General features: G+C 45.6%; 1 protein-coding gene and 2 long non-coding RNA genes across 6 annotated transcripts in view; all 3 read left to right on the top strand.

The window, feature by feature from the left end:
* Positions 1 to 19536, top strand: part of LOC117678153 (uncharacterized) — a 560714-nt gene that overhangs the window by 428577 nt on the left and 112601 nt on the right. The window lies entirely within an intron of this gene.
* The window catches only part of LOC148113042 (uncharacterized), an 88195-nt gene that overhangs the window by 8892 nt on the left and 59767 nt on the right, over positions 1 to 19536 (top strand). The gene's annotated exons all lie outside the window — the stretch shown is intronic.
* Positions 15188 to 18846, top strand: SOX2 (SRY-box transcription factor 2). The gene has a single exon (XM_034438913.3). It carries the CDS (start codon positions 16410 to 16412, stop codon positions 17388 to 17390), a length of 981 nt encoding a protein of 326 aa, XP_034294804.2. The 5' UTR covers positions 15188 to 16409; the 3' UTR covers positions 17391 to 18846.

Here is a 19536-nt window from a genome sequence, read left to right as displayed (position 1 = left end):
TGCTTTCTGACCTTGGTTGCTTTGTTGTAGTAGACATTTCAATACCCAAACTAGGTAACTTCATCCGTGCTCGGTCATCGGTCATTGGTGCTAACATAACTAGCACCGAGGATGTTACCTAGTTTGGTGGCCCAGTGGTTAGCATGCAGTACTGCAGGCTAATAATACTGACTGCCGACTGCCAGAGTTTGGCATTTCAAATCTCACCAGGCTCAAGGTTGACTCAGCCTTCCTTCCTTCCGAGGTGGGTAAAATGAGGACCCCAGATTGTTGGGGGCAATAGGCTGACTCTGTAAATCCGCTTAGAGAGGGCTGTAAAAGCACTGTGAAGTGGTCTATAAGTCTAAAGTGCTATTGCCAAGCGCTATTGGGTCACGAAACGTCTGCAAGAAAAACAACGAAGCTCAGAGAGCACTATTTCATTTTTTCATTTTCATTTTATTAAATTTGTATACCGCCCTACTCCCGAAGGACTCAGGGCGGTGAACAGGCACAAAATAAAACACATAAATACAAAAGTTTAAAAAACATAATTAAAACCAAATTAAATAATTTTGCCCGAGACAATTAAAATTCCCAATAATTTAAAACAAATTAAAATTTCAATTTAAAAATTTAAAAGAAGGGGAGAAAATTAGGCCAGGCCGGCCTGCTGGAATAGGAGTGTCTTCAAAGCACGGCGGAAGGTGCGCAGATCCGGGATCCTCCGTATCTCCGGGGGGAGCTCATTCCAGATAGTAGGTGCCCCCACAGAGAAGGCCCTCCCCCTGGGGGCCACCAGTCGACACTGTTTGGCTGACGGCACCTGGAGGCACTAAGGATTCCTCTGTTCCAGCCATCTCTGCAACTGGGCAGACGGGTGGACAGGGAGCACCTCCCGGTGGCGATCCCAACGCAACTGCTTTCCAGAGATCGGCTGCACTGCTGTGTGGCGCCAAACCATGATTTTTGACTATTGAATAAAAAACACAGCTAAGTTGGATTCAGACGCTGAAAGAAACTAGCCATGCTTGGGATTGAAGCGATGGGTGAACCCCTTCCAAGGAACCAGTCAATTCAGAATAGCTTTGACCACTGACAGCTTTTCTACCCTGTTTCCCCGAAAATAAGACATCCCCTGATAATAAGCCCAATCGGGCTTTTGAGCACATGGGCTAAAATAAGCCTCTCCCCCCCCAAAAAATAAGCCCTCCCCGAAAATATTTAAATGCAGAGATGGAAATCAGATAAGACAGCAAGAGGATCCCCATCTTGCTCCATGCAGCCCAAAATAATAAGACCTCCCCGAAAATAAGGCCAAGCGCTTATTTTGGGGTTCAAAAAAATATATAAGACAGGGTCTTATTTTCGGGGAAACACGGTAGTCTGTGAGGGTGCTTAATGCTTAGTGGGCCCAGCATGGTGACTGAGTGGGGAATTCTAGGGCTTAAATCTGCATCAAAGAAGCACTTGTTTCTTTGGACTGGTCTGTGATCAGTGGTGGGATTCAAGTAATTTAACAACCGGTTCTCTGCCCTAATGATTTCTTCCAACAACCAGTTTGCCAAACTGCTCAGAAAGTTAACAACCGGTTCTCCCGAAGTGGTGCGAACTGGCTGAATCCCACCACTGTCTGTGATGACTTTCTTTCTTCAGCTGGGCAGGAGAATCAAGAGACAAAAATCTTCTCCCCGTTCAGTATTTCCACGCCCGTGAAGAATTTCTACATCCCTGTCCAGTTCCTTGCTTATTTTTCCACCCATCCGATCTCAGTGGGAGAGAAGATGCCCCAGTTTCTTCAGCCTTCTTGGTTCTGCTTTCTCAACCTCTTCGCTTCCTTTCTCGGCGTCTTGACCAGAACTGGAAGTCAACTTCCAGATAAACTGGCGCTCTTAGACCAGAGCATTAATCTGAGGCCAATTTTATTTTGGGTTGGTTTCCTGAGCTGCAGCCCAGCTGTCGTGATGGGAGAGATAGTCGTCATGGGGCTAAAGAGAGAAGGATGGAACTGGTCAATGAGCTCCCGGTTGGAATAGCAAACAGAAGCATCCTGGCTGAAGCTGATAGAAGGAAACATGGTCATATTTCAGAAGCTACTGTTTGTCTCCTGCATGGCAACTCTTTATGCCCATCTTGAGTCTTGGTGGACAAGCTCTAATGGTGCGCACCTTCCTAGCTTTCCCCACCTAACCTTTAATTCTTGGGCCAAGAAGGGAAATATCAAGCAGTTTAACAATTTTTTTAGACAATTCTCATCAGTAAGGATCTCTTCACTTTTCCAATTTGGTGCAAGCAGTTTAAACAATGTCTTTTTTTTTTAATTAATTTTTATTTTTTTAATATAAACATTCCATCTTCCCTTAAACAGTGTGTCGTCTGGGTACAACTATCTCTGTGCAATAACCATCAAGATTTACAACAGCATTCATTACATTGATATTAATTCTCTGATCTTATAATTGTAATATTGAACATAGTAAACCCATTCATTTTTCCCTCTTATCTTCTAAGAAGAATATAATATTAAGCATAATAATCCTAATAGTCATAATAATAATTATTATTTTTGTTATAAATGTTATAATTGTTGTTTACATCCCTATCTTAACATATTTTCTACTCTTTTTTAATCTCCTTTTATTTCCAACTTCCATTTTTAAAATAATTCCATTCCAGATAAAATAATTCCCATATCACATAATATTCAGTTTGTTCTTTCTCCTTAATTGGAAGCGTTAATCTGTTCATTTCTGCACATTCTAATGTTTTCCTAATCACATTTTCATCAGTAAGGATCTCTTCCCTTTTCCAATTTTGTGCAAGCAGTTTAAACAATGTCTGAGCTGGGTCAAGTATTGCTTGAGCAATGTTTCCAATTCTTCATTCTTTTCCTCACTCCAAATAAATAAATAAATAAATAATCTATTGGACTTCAGTTCTGAAAACCTCCAGTCATGTTGGCTGAGGAACTGTGGGGAACAGAAGTCCAGTACATTAGAAAGGCTCTGGATGGAAGGTTGGGTGAAGATGGCACTTGAGACAAGCCACAGGATTGAGAGAGTTGTCTTGATCTGGATCAGGGGTCTGCAACCTTAAAGGCTCAAAGAGCCATTTGGACCCATTTCCCACAGAAAAGAAAACACCGGGAGCCACAAAACCCTTCCCGGGCCTGACTATTTCTTAAGCGGCCACAAAACTAGCATATGTAGTTGAATTAAATTAATTCTGTTTTCTTCTGAAACTTTTATTTTCTTGGATTTATCCATGGTTGGCCTACTGAGGGTTGAAAAGCTCAATAAATCGTGTGCCGGCGGGTGTCTCACATTGGTGGTTGTGACGCATATTTTGAGTGACGGAGCCACAGCAGAGGGGTGAAAGAGCCACATGAGGCTCCAGAGCCGCAGGTTGCTGACCCCTGATCTGGATCAATTGCCTTGCTGGTCTTTAAATGGGAAAGAAGGAAGGAAGAAGGTTTTAAGGAAGGTAGTTGCAAATGGAACTGGAGGAGATGTCTCTCCATGTGTGGTCTCCACGTGTTATGCAAGGCCTGACTAGGAAAATGGCACCTCTTACGCTCAAATTGGTCCCTCTGGTTTTCAGCCAGACTTTCTCAACAACTTTAGGGGATTTTGGCTTGTTGTTTTCCATCATGAGCGCTCAGCTGCAGGGCAAGCTGGAGTGGTTTGGCGAAACTGACCTTAGTCCCAAGAATAACCGTCTGTCTGCATTTCAGAGATTGCAACTCGGTGGCGCTATTACCTTTGAGTGTTTCGTGGTATTAAAAGTCCCTTCACAATCAAGGGAGGGGGAGCTAAGCAGCCTTTTTCAGGGGTACAACCAGACCAGGGAAATGTTCTCCTGGCTGATGGATTTCCAGTCCATTGTCTATGGAGATGCTCAGTCCTCCAGGTCGTGGTTGTCCCAAAGGTGCTTTTTCAAGAGGCAGCTGAACTTTCTTTGTTTTTTCCCTGAAGACATTTAGCTTCTCGCCCATCATTCAGTCAGAATGGAGGAAGCTTCTTTGGATGAGAAGCGAAACGTCTTCATGGAAAAACAAAGAAAGTTTGATTGCCTTTCGAAAAAGCATCTTTGGGATTTTCAGTCAACCAAAGGCCCAGATCCGAATCAATAACCAGTTGACCCACACTAGACTAGGCTGACGTGGAGTTGGAGAGCTTGGTTTAGCACGGCATGTGAACTAGGCTTATAAATTTAGACACAAGTTGATATGTGAATTCAATCATTCTGTTCCCTTAGTCCAGGGATCGGCAACCTTAAACACTCAAAGAGCCACATCTTTGTGTGGCACCTTCCTAACCGGAAGCCCCCGTTCAATTCTGGAGCCGACTGGAAGTTGGTTCCCCCCACCATAGAGTCTCTTCCTAGCGCAGCATCCTTTTTCCTCTACCTGTCTTAACCGAAAGCCCTATCAATTGTGGAGCCAAACAGCAACAGGGAGCCTCAGCAGAGGGATGAAAGAGCCACATGCGGCTCCAGAGCTGCGGGTTGCTGATTCCTGCCTTAGTCTAGGCAAAGGGTTTTAACATATTGTGTGACCTTAACTGAATGCATAAGTTTATATCAATGGGACTATCAAATGACCGGGATAGGTGCAATCCTCACCAGTACACAGGGTGGATTTGATTTAAATCGAGTTGATTTCAATCACGATTTCAATCATGATTTAAATCACTAGTAAAAAGGCTTTGATTTAAATCAACGCGATTTAAATCATAATTTTTAAAGAGCAACTGTCATCTCTGCTACTCCTTTGACCCACTGTTGACTCACCGATAGTCCCAGTGTTGCAGAATGTACAGCCTCACGCTACATGACTAAGCTCCATTTCATGCTGAATAAACTAAATTATTTATGTATCTTAAATAGAAAACTATCTTACGATAGATTTTTCCCCCAAAAGGTTTTTATTAAAATAAATTCGATAAAAATTAAAAAAAAATCCGATTTAAATCAAAAAAATCCGATTTAAATAAAAAAAATCTGATTTTTTTGATTTTTTTTTTTTTAAATCATTGATTTTTATTCACCCTGCCAGTACATCCTGAATGTTTTCCGTTAGAAGAAGGTAGCCTCTGAACAACTTAACTTTCAAATCTATGCGTGAAACCAAACTATCTGGCTGAAGAAGCGAGCCAGCTGGAACCTGATTTAGGTTAGGAGGAGAACGAGCCACGCAAATCAATGTGATTTATTTTTAAAGCCCCAATTGACCCAAAGATATGTTAGGAAGAATCCTGCAAGCCCAGGCCAGTATAATGGGTTGCAGTCACTCTACAGGTTTACCATCAGAGTACGAGATTGCTCCATCTCTGCTCCATCATCTTCAAAAGTTCCACCTTCTAACTCCTTGGACTTTATGCTCCTTGGACTTTGTGGCAGGGTTTTATCCAGCCCATTCATCTGGAATGGGCCCAATTTTGGTAAGGAAAGAAAATTGGTTGTTAGTGTGAGAAGGTTAGTCAAGAGCTATCACAGTCAAATGGCCCTATGTTGTGACCCCGACTCCCAAGCCTGTCCTAACAAAAGAAGAGGACTCAGAAGGTGATGGGGAGGAACTGACAAGGCCTCCCTCTCCAGGACCCTCCTCTCTGGCAATGCCTCAGGTTCCATCCAAAGGCCAGGAGGAACAGCCTGGGATGTGCCAGGAGGAAGGCATATCGGAGCACCAATTGATAGGGACCGAGGATGATGAATCCTGGCTTGATCCCAGGCAGCGTCGGAGGGAGAAGCATGCGCAGCAACGGAAATGGCGTGGGAGGGCCAGAGATTGAGCTGAGTCACGGAGCCACACCCCACCAGGAATAAAAGTGGGTGGGATTGCTCTTCAGGCTCTGTGACAGACAAAGTTAAACCCTGAAAGTCACATCGTGATCTCTGAAATTCGGCTTGGATATATCTTGGACTGAACATTGACTAAACTCTTGTCTCGTGGATAATTTGTTGCTCCTGGAACAGACTGAAGATAAGTCCTCTTTTGCTTTATGGGAGTGAAAACGGTCTTGGCAGGCATTTGGCAGTTTGCTGCCAAAACCTTGGTCTGCCAAGAATTCTAATCTGTTTACCTAATAAAATATTGGCAGGCGTGCTTGGTATTACGTTTGCCTGTGTGAGGAAGGGGGACAGAACATCCTACTTTGAAATTAGCTCAGCTCCAAATGGGACTCAGTTTCCAAAAAGAAACCCTGTTGACTTGTTGCAGATGAACCAATGAAGACCTAATAAGGAATTAAAGAATCCATCGACACTGGGCAGCCAATAAATTTAAGATCGTGACCATCTTCTTGGCAATAGTTCAAGCCTAAAGGTGGGATAGGCTGCTCCTGCAAAGGTCTATTTCAGTGGGGTGAAACTCGATTTCATTGAGGGCCGCATCAGGGTTGTGTTTGACCTCGGGGTGGGTGTGGACAGGGTGGGCGTGGACAGCTTGACATCACTTGTGTCCGGGCGCCTGTAGCCCAAGCACTCTGCCAGTGAAAACAGGATTCCAAGGTCCGTTTTCGGCTGGGACTGGCAACCCTCCTGAGGTCCATTTTCGCTGGCAGAGGCACCACGGACCAGTCCTTCACCTGCGGGCCAGATCTAAGCACACACACCCAGCTGGATCCAGCCTGCGAGCCTTGAGTTTGACATCCCTGGTCTATTTGGATACAGTTGCTTAGGAATATGTCCCTATGTACCGCCTTTCTTTCAGGCAGTGGGTAGCATTCAAGAGGAGTGTTTCAAGAGTATGTTCCAAAAAGTGAAGATGGTCACCATGGTGAGATCAAAGCCTTGCCCTACAGTGCAACACAGATAAAGAAAACCAGGTGGAGCTTTGATCCCAGTCATGGCCATCATCTAGAGTCCAGGGGTTAACAACCTGCGGCTCTGGAGCCACATGTGGCTCTTTCACCTCTCTGCTGCGGCTCCTTTTCACTCAAAATATGTGTCACAACTATCAATGTGCAACACCCACTGGCATGCAATTTATTGAGCTTTTCAACCCCTGGTAGGCCATGGATAAATCCAAGAAAAGAAAAGTTTCAGAAGAAAACAGAACGTTTAATTTCAACTACATATGCTAGTTTTGTGGCCACGCAAGAAATAGTCAGGCACAGGAAGGGTTTTGTGGCTCCCGGTGTTTTCTTTTCTGTGGGAAATGGGTCCAAATGGCTCTTTGAGTGTTTAAGGTTGCAGACCACCGATCTAGACCTTTTTGGACCCCAACTTATGTACACCCCTGGCAATGAACAGATATCCTCTTCCTGCTGCATTGCATGGCATTTTCAGAGTTACAAGTTGCTCAATTTGTGGGGGAGGGGAAAGAATTGCTGCAATTATTCAAAGGGATGACAAACTAGCAAAGTGTGCAGTAGATTGGAAGAAGAATTAGAGGTGAAATCTGTAGGAAGGTGAAATTTTGGTGAAATGGAGAAGCCAAGTTAAAGAAGACCTTACTGTAGGTACCCCAGAGTGGGATTTAACTATTACACCTTCAAACAAGGTGGACAAAAAGAGATAGTTTTGGTCCATCCTATCACCGATAATAAGAGTTTGGGCCTTTTTAGGAGAGCAGTAAGGCTTCTAATCTGCTTTGCAGAATTTCCTGCAAAGCCATCTAATGCGGATTAGGGATATTTTAATACCCTGATGAACCAAATCCTAAATTTGCTGGCACTGGAGTCAGTTCATTGAGCAATTCTATACAGTGTTTGGCTACTCACTAGTATGCCCAAAATTATAGCACAATTTACTGTCCAACATGTGTGCAGCATTCCTTCCTTCCTTCCTTCCTTCCTTCCTTCCTTCCTTCCTTCCTTCCTTCCTTCCTTCCTTTCTTCCTTCCCACCCAATCACATGAACAGCTAGCATTCCTAAATTCCCTTCCCTTGAAAATTAGGTATATTGAACTCAACTTAATTGTAGTGAGAATATTGAGGGTCAAGCTGAAAATTAGTGTAATAATTTGAAATGAAGTAAGTTGATCCTTCAGGCCCTGATTTAACAGGTGGCTTAATGTGATCTCTGAGAGTTTCTTTAGAAACTCTCTCTTAATCATGCTTTCGGAAGGCGAAACAGATTGACCCTACCAATTGGTAGGAGAAAGTTATTCTTTACATCACTTGCTTGTGTTTGCTTCCACTTGTTTTGATTTGGCCCAAATCAGAATTCTGCGTCTCAGTTGTTTGGAAGTTAGTCTTCAAAGTAAGAAAGTGGTATGTATGATTAGATGGAGAATATACTGTAATTTTGGTCTAGCATTCTTAATATAAAGAATTATATAGTATATAATTATATTAAGAATTCTTAATATAAAAAAAGAATTCTCTTTCTTTCATTCATTCTTTCATTCTTTCTTTTTCTTTCTCCTTCTTAAGAGCAACAAAGGAATACTAAGGCATAATAATGACTCCAGAATTCTTTGTAAAGCGTGATCTGCATTCCTTCAGCAGTTTGAAACATTGCAAAACAGAGAACTCTGTATTATTGGGTAGATTTAATTTTGGTAAGAAATACTACCATCTCTTCCCTTCAGAAGTAATCTGACTATATATATATATCTGAGTCTCCCAGAGAGCAACACAGAGTTGCAGTTTGTCAGCAGAAAAAAGGCCCAGAAACTTGTGAATGAGATTTCACAGAACCAGGGCTGTAGAACAACTTAACATACGTAGGTAAAACCTGGCTAGAAAGAATATGCATATATAAATATATATATAGTTTGTAATATATATATAAAGAAGGAGCTGAATTATCATCAACAATGATTTTAAGGCAACCAGTAATGAATATAAATGCACAGACAGAAATACACACACATTATTATTCTATGTATGTGTGTATAATGTGAATGCTGTATATTCATTTTGTTCTAGCTCTTTTTGCGTTCAGTCATTCTTTGAAGTAGGAGAGAAGGAGAGAGGGAGGGATTAATTACCAATATACAGAAAAAAAATGTTGAAAATTCCTTCAAATCACTTCTGGAAAAAGAAATATTTATTAATATAGTAGAATCCCATATTTTCAACAGATAGACTGTACCAAAAGCCAAGCCCCATAAGCCAGTCACAATATATTTTATTAATTGTATTACTTTTTTTCCAGAGAAAGTATTACTGTACTTAGCAATGTTCAAAGACCATGTGTTGTCTGAGTAAGGGTTTAGAAAAAAAAAAAAATAGCAGCCAATTAAAACTTTTAGGATAATGTATGTAATGAATTTTCTGTCTGGCTTGGTTTACGGTGCTCCCTTGATTTATGGTATAAACCAGAAAGCTCAATATATTATATGAATCATGTCGTGACAAGAGATAATATAATAGATCAGTGATCTAGGTTTATTAATAATACAGCTGCAAAGTATTCCATGCCGGTATATTTGGTTCATACAATATTAATAAAACTGACATTACTAATAATGTTGCCTATCATTTTCATCGTATTTGATCTGCTAGTCTTTATTATGATTAACCCAGATTAGCCTCTGGAGATATCTTTATTTGTTCACTCGGTTTCTAAAGTGTCAGGATTAGAGACAACATGACACTCCATTACAGTTTTAAGCAAGGCCAACTGAGAGTTATTTATAAGAGATGTCCCCATCCATTTTAATCAGAGAAAAACAAGTATTCCTTTTTTTTTCTTTTTTTCTTTTTTGGCATCTGCTACCCACTCCAATGGCACTTTTCCCCTTTTAGATCTGCCTCTCTTCCTCTTTTCAACAGATATTCCTAGAACTACCCAAAAAATAACACTTTCAGGAACAATTTGTTGAGAATTGGTATTAAGATGCAGCTGTTCAAAGTTGGTAATCATATTTAGCCAGAGGATATTTGTGAGTCTCACTAATATTAGTTCTCTTTCATTTTCTCCTTCTTCTGTTCCACCTCCTCCTCCTTCTCCCTTCCTTCTTCATCCATCCATCCATCTCCTCCTCCTCCTCCTTCCTCCTTCGTCTCCTCCTCCTCCTCCTCTTCTTCATTAGGAAGCCTCTATAAAAACTTTTCCCTCCCTTCCCTAAATTGCCTGCATGAAACTTGAGTTATGAAAGAGCAAGTCAATATTTCACCGGGGCCGAGAGAGATACCAATACATAATAAATACACACATAGGTACAATGTAGTCACTATTGTCAAATACGATATATATATCTGGAAATATATATATATATATATATATATATATATATATTTCCAGAGCTCATTTTTTTCAAGTTAGAAGATGCGATTTGGTTGACGGCGATAGGGACGATCACGATAATAATAATAACACTATTACTACTAATAATAGCTTTGTGCAGCTCTTCCTCCACAAAGGGCTTGTGAGTGGTTAAACAGACTTCTCCCCCCACCCCACCCCACCCCACCCCAATACTGGTGGTCGCTCAAACGCTGCTAATTAACAATGCTGAGAAATTCCATCCTAACAACGACATTCTCTAAGTGTCCTCTGGTTCCCCGCCGTTCGGCTTCATTTCCATAAGAAGATTAACAGGCCGGGGGAACACACACTCAAATGCAGATGCAGAAAAGAAGGGTTTTTAACGAGCATCATAATAGTAAGTTGCTTGGCTAGTTCTCGCCTAATTGGTGCGAGTTAAACCTCCGTTTCCACCAAAGAAAGGGAGAAAGAGAAAGAAAGAAAAAAGAAAAAAAAAAGAGAGAGAGAGAGAGAGGAGGGGGAAGGTAGGGAGATTGGCGATGCCCTCCCCCCCCAAAGAAAAACCCTTCTCACGTATAAAACAAGATAATAATAACAGAGAAGTTTGGATTGAAAAGCCCGAATTGAAACAAGCCAGTGTTTTTATTTTTATTCTTTATTTTTTAAACCTTATCCCAACTAAATCCTTTTTCAAATACAACACTCGACTAATTTTGCACGAGGTAAGAGAAAGCTAGTGGGGACGTTGGATACCCTACCCGACACCCAAAAAGCACTTGGGAGTTGTTGATTTTTTTCCACCCCCTAAGTATCAGAAAGAAAATAAGAGAACGCGGCCAAAACGTGTCCGGCCGCTTGTCTGAATACCTAACTCCCTTTTTTCCCCTCCCTCTCCGTATCTCAGGGAAAGGCCGAAGAAGAGGTCAGCCTCTTCCTCGCTTTTTCGTACGTTTTTAGCCCACGCGGTTTTTTGAAATCCCCCCCCCCAAGCCACGGATTTCAAAACCTCGCTCTCAAGGCTCGTTTCTACCAGGCCGCGATCTTAACGTGCAGGAGAAGCGGGAGAACCGCTCGTCTGAACCCGCCTTTGACACCGGGATTCGCGCCGTTCTTTTTCGACTTCCGCGAGCCCATAAATGTGATTTCAAAAGAAAACTTAAAAGACCTTCCGAAAGTGCGGAAGACCGACGCTGGAAAGCAGAAGGCGGTACGGGAAAAAATCCCGATCGGTTTTTTATCTTATTTTTATAAATAAGATAATTGGTTTTGGTTTTTTTTTGACATCTTATTCAGCCCATTTATTCGGAATCTACGGCGGGGACTTTGACCTGCATCCATTCCGAAAGCGCAACTCATTAAAATAAAACGTTAAATACGCCCGGTAAACGTAGACACGGTTTATTTTATGGAGTAAATGCAATTAGGCGAGAGACAAAATCAACTACTTTAACCTCTTATTATAGAGTTCAGGGCCGATAAAAGAAAGAAAGAAAGAAAGAAAGAAAGAAAGAAAGAAAGAAAGAAAGAAAGAAAGAAAGAAAGAAAGAAAGAAAGAAAGAAAGAAAGAAAGAAATATCTAGTTATAGCGTAACGCTGGAGAGGAGGGTGCCTTCCTTGCCGCGTTAGGCTGCTTGGCTGTAAATTTTAAATATCCATCCGTTTTCATTGTTTTTACTCCCCCCGAGCAAATCACTACCTCCACACCCATTATTTTCCTTCGAACTTAATTGCCCGTGTTTTGTTTCAGTTTTGCTTGCTTGTTTGTTTGTTTAGAGGACTTTTTTCAAGTGTTAGGGTAAACAACAAAGTTAACCAAGGATTTGGGCATATCGGATGGTGATAAGGCAAGGTCTGGATAGCTGCGCTTTTATTTTTGTTTTATTTTATTTTATTTTTCAATATTGGAAAAGGTGGGAATCCCGAAAAGGATTTTTTTTAAAAAAATAATAATCTGCGGCTGCAAATCAGATCAGGGAATTCAAGAAAATGGAAATCACGTCTGAAGTTTGTAGTCTGAAGTTTGTAGCGGCCCCCCCCCCTCGCATTTCTCTTCCGAACCGACCATTCTCAGCAGAAGAGGAAACCACGAACAAGCCAACTCATGTTAATGAGGTCAGCAAAGCAGAGCATGCCAACTTTAATAACAGCGATAATATTCAGTATTAAGTATAGGAGTTTCCCTATAGTCAGCTTGTCTCCCTCTCTTTCTCTCCCTCCCTCCCTCCCTCCCTCCCTCTCTCTCTCTCTCTCTCTCTCTCTCTCTGCCTTTCGTTTTGTTTTTAGAGGGGGAAATGCAGAGAGACCAGTAGGGGGCGCAGCAAGCCTATGCGTAAACCCCCGATCAGAAAGTTCACGGCGCCCTTCCAGGCGTTTCTCCTTTTTGTGTATTTCCAAACAACTTTTCCTGTTGTGGGTCTCTCTGCCCTGCGTTTCTGAGCTTTACCTACGAGCCGATCGGGAATTCTTTAAACATCCTCAATAACTTTCGGAAGTCTGAGAGGCGTCAGGATAACCTCCCACCCCCCCCCCCTCAAAATGAAAGGAAAAGAAAGGGAAATCCCGAGCACCTTTTTTATTCTTTTCTTCTTCTTTTTTTATTTTCCATTTGCTTGAAACTTAAAAGCAAAGTTTCACTAGCTTTAAAAAAAAAATGGATGAAAACTATAGAATTGTGTAAGTTTAAACAGGAGCTATGGGTGGGGGGGAGACCCCTTCCCGTGGAAATGGACACGGCGGGGGGGGCGAAAGCAAGAAAATAATTTAGTGGGAGGAAGGGAGAACTTTTGGGCCAAAGAACAACCTTCCCCTTTCCCCCTCCAGAATTCAGAATCAAATGTGCTGGCCAATAAATCCGGCTCATGTTTGGCTTTTTTTCCAAAGACGAATCCTGCACGTTGAAACAGTTTATGTAGCAAATATGGCTGAATATTTATTTCTCTTTCTAAAATCGCTGCTTCCTCTCTTTCCATCCGCTCTCCACCACCACCTCCTTCCTTCTTTGTATTTTAAGTGCGTTTTCACCCATAAAGATCCCAGCACAAGAGCCTCTGGAATAAACTTAGCTGGCGGTTTTGTTTAGCAGCTTGTACTGACAGCAAAGAAAAAAAAAACCAACAAAAAATAAACTACCTATTTGTAACGTTTGTGCTGTCCCGGGCTCTCACCTCTTGAACCTTCTCTCTTCCCCCCCCCCGTCCCATCTCAGAGAGAGAGAGAGAAAGAGAGACTCCGCCGCGAACGGGATGCGCTGACGCGCTCTCGTTCCCCCCCCCGGAGCATCCCCCCCGGAGCATCCGAATTGGCTCCCCCAAATCTCGGCGGCGTTTCACTTCTCCTTGGCTTTTCTCGGCCTGCTCTTATTGTACCTGCGCACCTGCTTCCCAAGCCTTGCGGGGTCCGGTGTGTGTGTGTGTATGGACTTTGAGAAGGAATAATGCTGCACTTTCAAATTGCAGGGGGGCAAAAAATGTTAAAAGGCCCGCCGGGGGGGGGGGAGAGAGAGAGAGAGAGAGAGAGAAAGAGAGAGAGGGAGGGATGGAGGGAGGGAAGCGTCTTTATGCTTCCAAGTCCTTAGGAGCGCGTGTGTGAGTGTGAGTGGGTTTTTATTGAATCTCCCCCTTTTTCGCTTTGTGGAAGAAAAAGAGGCGAGGTGTGTAGGGGGGGGGAAGGAAGGGAAGAGCCCCCGGGTTGCGGGAGAGAATCCGCATTTGTTTGTTGCTTCCTTTCCAGTCTCTAACGTCTCGGGGAGAAAGATCAGATGCTCCGGGAGGGGAGGCAGCGCCCAGCTTAGCTTGGCCTGGTGGCTTCCAGCCGTGGAATTTGGGGGGTGGCGGGTGGGGAAGGGGTCGAGGGGGAGGGGGACCCTGGCGTCGGTTCGGGGAAGTGAAGAGGGGGAAAACAAAAAAACTATCCCGCGCCTATCGCGAGCCGTTACTTGGCGCCGGTCCAGCCAAGAGATCTCCAGATGGACAGAGAAGGAGGCGGGCGTGGGGTGGGGGGGGGCTTGACTCTTCTCCCGGACACGCGGGATCGCGACCAACAGGTGCCAGGAGGTGGCCTTGGGACGGCGGTCCTAGGAGAGGGCAAAGACGCCCTCGGGTTTAAGGGGGAGGAAGAGAGGCCCAAACTCACGTCCAGGGAGTCTTAATTCTAGGGGAACTTAGCCACGAGGATGAGGGACAGGGCAGATCTTCTTTGCAACGGTTGCTAGGATTGGAGAGAGATCAACCCCGTTTTCTTCCCCGGGTCGAGGCCCTCTTCTAGATTCCTTAGACAGACCACACAAGCCCCCGCTTTGCCCTGCGTGGAAGGGTGCCTGAGAGCGCCTTCTGTAGGGAAAGGCGGACGGGAATCGGCTCCGGCCAGAACCTCCAGCCTACTCCCAGGATCTTGGGCCGATCCGACGATCGGGGATTCTCCCCCCCGGGGATCTCTCAGGAGGCCTTGGCAGAGATGATCCCTCGGGCCTGTTATCGAAAAAGCAGACCCTGTTTTCTCAAGGGGGGGGCACGACCCCCTCCTCTGCAAATCCCTCTTTTTAAAAAAAGTGTTGCAACTTTTCTTCTCTCCTTCTCTCTCACTCTCCCTCCCTCCTCCTCTCTCTCCCTCCCTCTCCCTCCTTCTCTCTCCCTCCCTCTCCCCCTCTCCTTCTCTCTCCCTCTCCCTCTCTCTCCCTCTCTCCTCTCTCTTTCTCCCTCCCTCCTTCTCTCTCTCCCTCTCCCCCTCTCCTTCTCTTCCTCTCCCTCTCTCCTTCTCTCACCCTCTCCCTCTCCTCCTCTCTCTCTCCCTCCTCCTCTCTCTCCCACTCTCCTTCTCTCTCTCCCTCTCCCTCCCCGCTCTCCCTCCCTCCCTCCTCTGTCTCTCCCTCCCTCCTCCTCTGTCTCTATCCCTCTCCCTCCTCTCCCTCTCCCTCCCTTACCTCTCTCTCCCTCTCCCTCCTTCTCTCTCTCTCCCTCTCCTTCCCTCTTTTCTTTTCTTTTTTCTTTTTTGCAACACATCAGCAACTTGCAGCCGAGCAGGCCTTCCTCGGAGGGGGCGCGTTGTTTTTGCTTTTTTTTTTTTTTTTTTTTAATGTAGCAACAATGCTGTTTACACACTTCCTCCGCGAGGCGTGTGTGACCTGTTGCTCGTGAGAGGCGCTCCGAGGGGCCCGCGGGGAAGCGCTCTCGCCTCCTCCAAGGCCCGCCTCCCGCTTTCCCTCCTTCCCTCCTCAACCCCCCCCCCCATCACCAACACGAGCCGAGCCTAGCCGAGCCGTCCCGGCTGGCGCGCGCGCGGGTAGCCCCGCCCCTTTTCATGCAAAACTCGCCGGGGAGACTTGTCCTCAGTGGAGGAGCCGGAGCGCGCTGATTGGCCGGGGCGGACGCATTTATTCTCTGACAAGCCCCCCATCACATGGATGGGTTGTCTATTAACTTGTTCAAAAAAGTATCCGGAGTTGTCAAGGCAGGGAGAGAGAGAGAGAGAGAGGGAAAGAAAGAAAGAGAGAGAGAGAGAGAGGGAGAGAGGGAGACCAGGGAGAGGGAGAGGGTTTGGCGGGGGGTGGGGGGCAGCACAACAAAGCCCAGCAAAAGAGGGCCGGGGCAACAAGGATCCGGGCCGGTTCCTTAAGACTCCGAGCTCCGGCGGTGTAGTGGTGGTGGTGGGAGGGGGGGGAAGGTTGCAAGGAAGAAGCGGCCGAAGGAGGGGAGACGCCGGCCGGTTCTGGAAGAAGTTTCTCCCCTGCAGAGACGCTCCGATCCTGCCTCCTTTGTTATGAAGCGCCAAGAATAACCGTCCGAGGGCTGCCGTCGCCGATCTTCCTGCTTGTTGCCGCCGCCGCCGCCGCCGCCGCCGGCCAGTTGAAGGCGATCCCGGCGCAGGTCTCCTCGGCGGAGTTTGGTGCTGGGGGGAGGGGGGAGCGCTCCCCTCCCGGAGAAGCCCAGCCCGGCGCGGGACCCCTTTGCTCCTGACTGGCTCCCTCGCTTCCTTGGAGGCTCCTCGCAGCTGGCTGGCTTGGCTGAGCGGGCAGGCAGGCAGGCAGGCAGGGGGGCTCCTGCTGTTGTTGCTGTTGCCGCCGCCGCCGCCGCTTGGACTCCGGCCGGGCGGGGAAAAGGGTGGAAGCAGCGGCCGTCGGGACTCCTTCGCCCCTCGCGGGCCCTGTATGAGCTCCGGTTGCCTCTAAGCGCCCGTTCCCGGGTTGCTTTGCCCGAGCCTTTCGCCGCTGCGACCCCCCCCGTGACCCCCCCGTCGCAGGCAAAAAAACAAAAAAAAACAAAAAAACCGCTTGAATGTACAACATGATGGAAAGCGACCTGAAGCCTCCCGCCCCCCAGGCGACTCCGGGGGGAGGCCCGGGGGGGAACAGCAACGCCGGGGGGGCCAACAGCCAGAAGAACAGCCCCGACCGGGTCAAAAGACCCATGAACGCTTTCATGGTCTGGTCTCGAGGCCAACGGAGGAAGATGGCTCAGGAGAACCCCAAGATGCACAACTCGGAGATCAGCAAGCGCCTGGGGGCCGAGTGGAAACTTTTATCCGAGGCGGAGAAGAGACCCTTCATCGACGAGGCCAAGCGGCTGCGCGCCTTGCACATGAAGGAACACCCGGATTATAAATACAGACCCCGGCGGAAAACCAAGACTTTGATGAAGAAGGATAAGTACACGCTGCCCGGGGGGTTGTTGGCCCCGGGTTCCAACTCCATGGGCGGCGGAGTCGGCGTGGGGGCTCCGCTGGGCGCGGCCGGCGTCAACCAGCGGATGGACAGCTACGCTCACATGAACGGCTGGACCAACGGAGGCTACGGCATGATGCAGGACCAGCTCGGCTACCCGCAGCACCCGGGGCTCAACGCCCACAACGCCGCCGCCGCCGCCGCCGCCGCCGCCCAGATGCAGCCCATGCACCGTTACGACGTGAGCGCCCTGCAGTACAACTCCATGACCGGCTCCCAGACGTACATGAACGGTTCGCCTACCTACAGCACCATGTCTTACACGCAGCAAGCTACCCCGGGCATGGGGTTGAGCTCCATGGGCTCCGGGGTCAAGACGGAGTCGAGTTCCAGCCCGCCCGTGGTCACCTCCTCTTCCCACTCCAGAGCTCCCTGCCAAGGCGGGGACCTCCGGGATATGATCAGCATGTACCTGCCCGGAGCCGACGTGGCGGAAACGGCCGCCCCCAGCAGACTGCACATGTCGCAGCATTACCAGAACGCACCTGTGCCAGGAGCGGCGATAAACGGCACGCTGCCTCTGTCCCACATGTAAGACCCAGGGGGCGGCGCGGGAGGGGGGGGTCTCGGCAGGAAGGAGCGCGAGAAAACCCCGACCAAGCAAGACAAACTTTTCTTAGCGATGTTGGACTCTTCTGCCTCCTTTCCTCTCCCCCCACCCACCCACTCTTCTTCCTCTCCTCTTTTTCTGTGGGGAGGGGGGAGGTGGCGGTGGGGTGGGGGGCAGCGAGCGGCCACTATTTTTGTACAGAGAATAACTAGGTTAGGGGAAAGCAGATCGCATACAAAATCAGAAAGGGAAAGGAAAACAAAACCACAACCTATTAATAATAATAAATAATAATAAATAATAATATTAATAACCCAACCAGGAACTTGTACAGGAACTTTCCCCCTCCCTCTCCGCTTGGAGAGGGATCAACTCCACTCAACTTGTTTTGCCCCCCCCCCACCACACACAAACATTTCTCTTCTCTTTCCCCCACCCCCATCCAGTTCCAGTAAAAACGGTACTTTGCAAAAAAAAAGTTTTTTTTAAAGAAAATAAAGTTTTTATCCATATTCTTTAGAACTAGTCTCCAGAAAGAGACGTAGGAAAGAGGAGGGAAAAGACCAGGGAATGGGGATGGGAAATGTTTTAATATTTGCAAGCAACTTTTGTACAGTATTTATCAAAACAAACATGGCAATCGAAAAGTTCATTGTTTATATTAAAAAGAGAGACAGAGTCGGGGGTAGGGGGAGAAACCCTGAGCATTTGCCAATTATTTTTTAAAATACAACAAAGTCTGCTTACGACGCTGTAGTGATTGCAAATGAATTCATAGTAGCAACACACACACAAATAAGGAGGTGAATTTTACTTTAAAAGGAAGATCTGGGCATTTTAATTGTTTTAGCAAATTGTACAAACTGGCAAAAAAAAATAAATAGAATAAGTAATTGCATACCACTGAACTGTTTTGTTTTTGTTTTTAATTAAAAAAAAGGGCAACAGTTTAGGGTGTACTAAATTTTTTTTTTACACATTGTTAAAAACAAACAAACCTTGTCTTGCAGGTCCACATACTTTGTTAATTTAAAATAGCCCTTTTTGTTTCCAAACTTTATCCTGTTTGGCTAAAAGGACAACAAAAGAGCAACCTAAAACTGTGTTTGAAATATTTTCTTATGGTTTGTAATATTTCTGTAAATTTATTGTGATGACATTTTAAGTTCTTTTATTCCCCTCCCCCTTCTCATTTCCAGTAGTTGTACTTTAAAACTCGGCTGTGTATTATCTGAAATCAGTCTGGCAACAGTCCTTCATATATTTATATATACATATGTGTGTAGGGATGAACACACACGAGAATATGTATATATATATACCCATATATATATTTGAACTAATAACATCCTTTTAAACAGGTTCATATTCAACCTCAGTTTTTACACCATTATACACAGTTTGAGATAAATAAATTTTTGAAATATGGACACTGAAATTACATTTGAGTCTTTGATTTATTTTTTACAAGCAGGGTGCAATTTATTCACTCATTTGTTCATTTAGTTGTTGTTTTTTAAAAGCACAAATTCAACCTGGTCAATGTTTTATCGTCGTGTAATGCTGTGGGGTTAAATGACTTTAGCATCGCATAAAAAGCTGTAAAGTGAGGGCAATCCCCACCAGCCTGGTTTTCAAGGGTCGTTTTAACTCTAGTGACTTTTTTTTTTTTAATGAAAAGAAAAAAAAAAACAGCATTTGAAATTCAATTCACGTGGCCCGGGACCCCGATCAGCTGTAATGAAATGACAAATTCTTTCACCAAAAGATAAATATGCATCTAGCGGGCTCGTTTTCCCGGGCTTGGCTTTGTAGTCCTCCGAGAAGTGTTGCAATAAAACCGTTGCGTTGTTAGTGATGGCGGTAACGAGGACTAGGATGGCGTTGTTGTGGTGGTAGTTAATTCCTTCGGTGTGGAAAAGAAGGAAGTTTGGCGGTGTTTGCGGTGGGGGAGGGAGAGAGAAGGGATCACTTGTTGCAAAGCGCCCCCCCCCAAAAAAAAGACCCTTCCCTCGGAAATGAACGAAGGAGCTGAACGAAGGAAACTTTTAAATATTATATATTTTTTTAAAAAAAGACAAAACCAGGCGAGGCTGCTGGTTCCCTTCGCTCCTCTCAAGACGTGTCCCCG

Source organism: Pantherophis guttatus, chromosome 6, assembly GCF_059756535.1.
Source record: "Pantherophis guttatus breed Tessera chromosome 6, ASM5975653v1, whole genome shotgun sequence".
NCBI classification, from domain to species: Eukaryota; Metazoa; Chordata; class Lepidosauria; order Squamata; family Colubridae; genus Pantherophis; species Pantherophis guttatus.
This window is presented reverse-complemented; position numbering and strand designations above follow the sequence as displayed.

What these genes read in the sequence shown, in the direction of transcription:
- SOX2 (XM_034438913.3), top strand. Translation starts at nt 16,410, where the DNA reads ATGTACAACATGATGGAAAGCGACCTGAAGCCTCCCGCCCCCCAGGCG.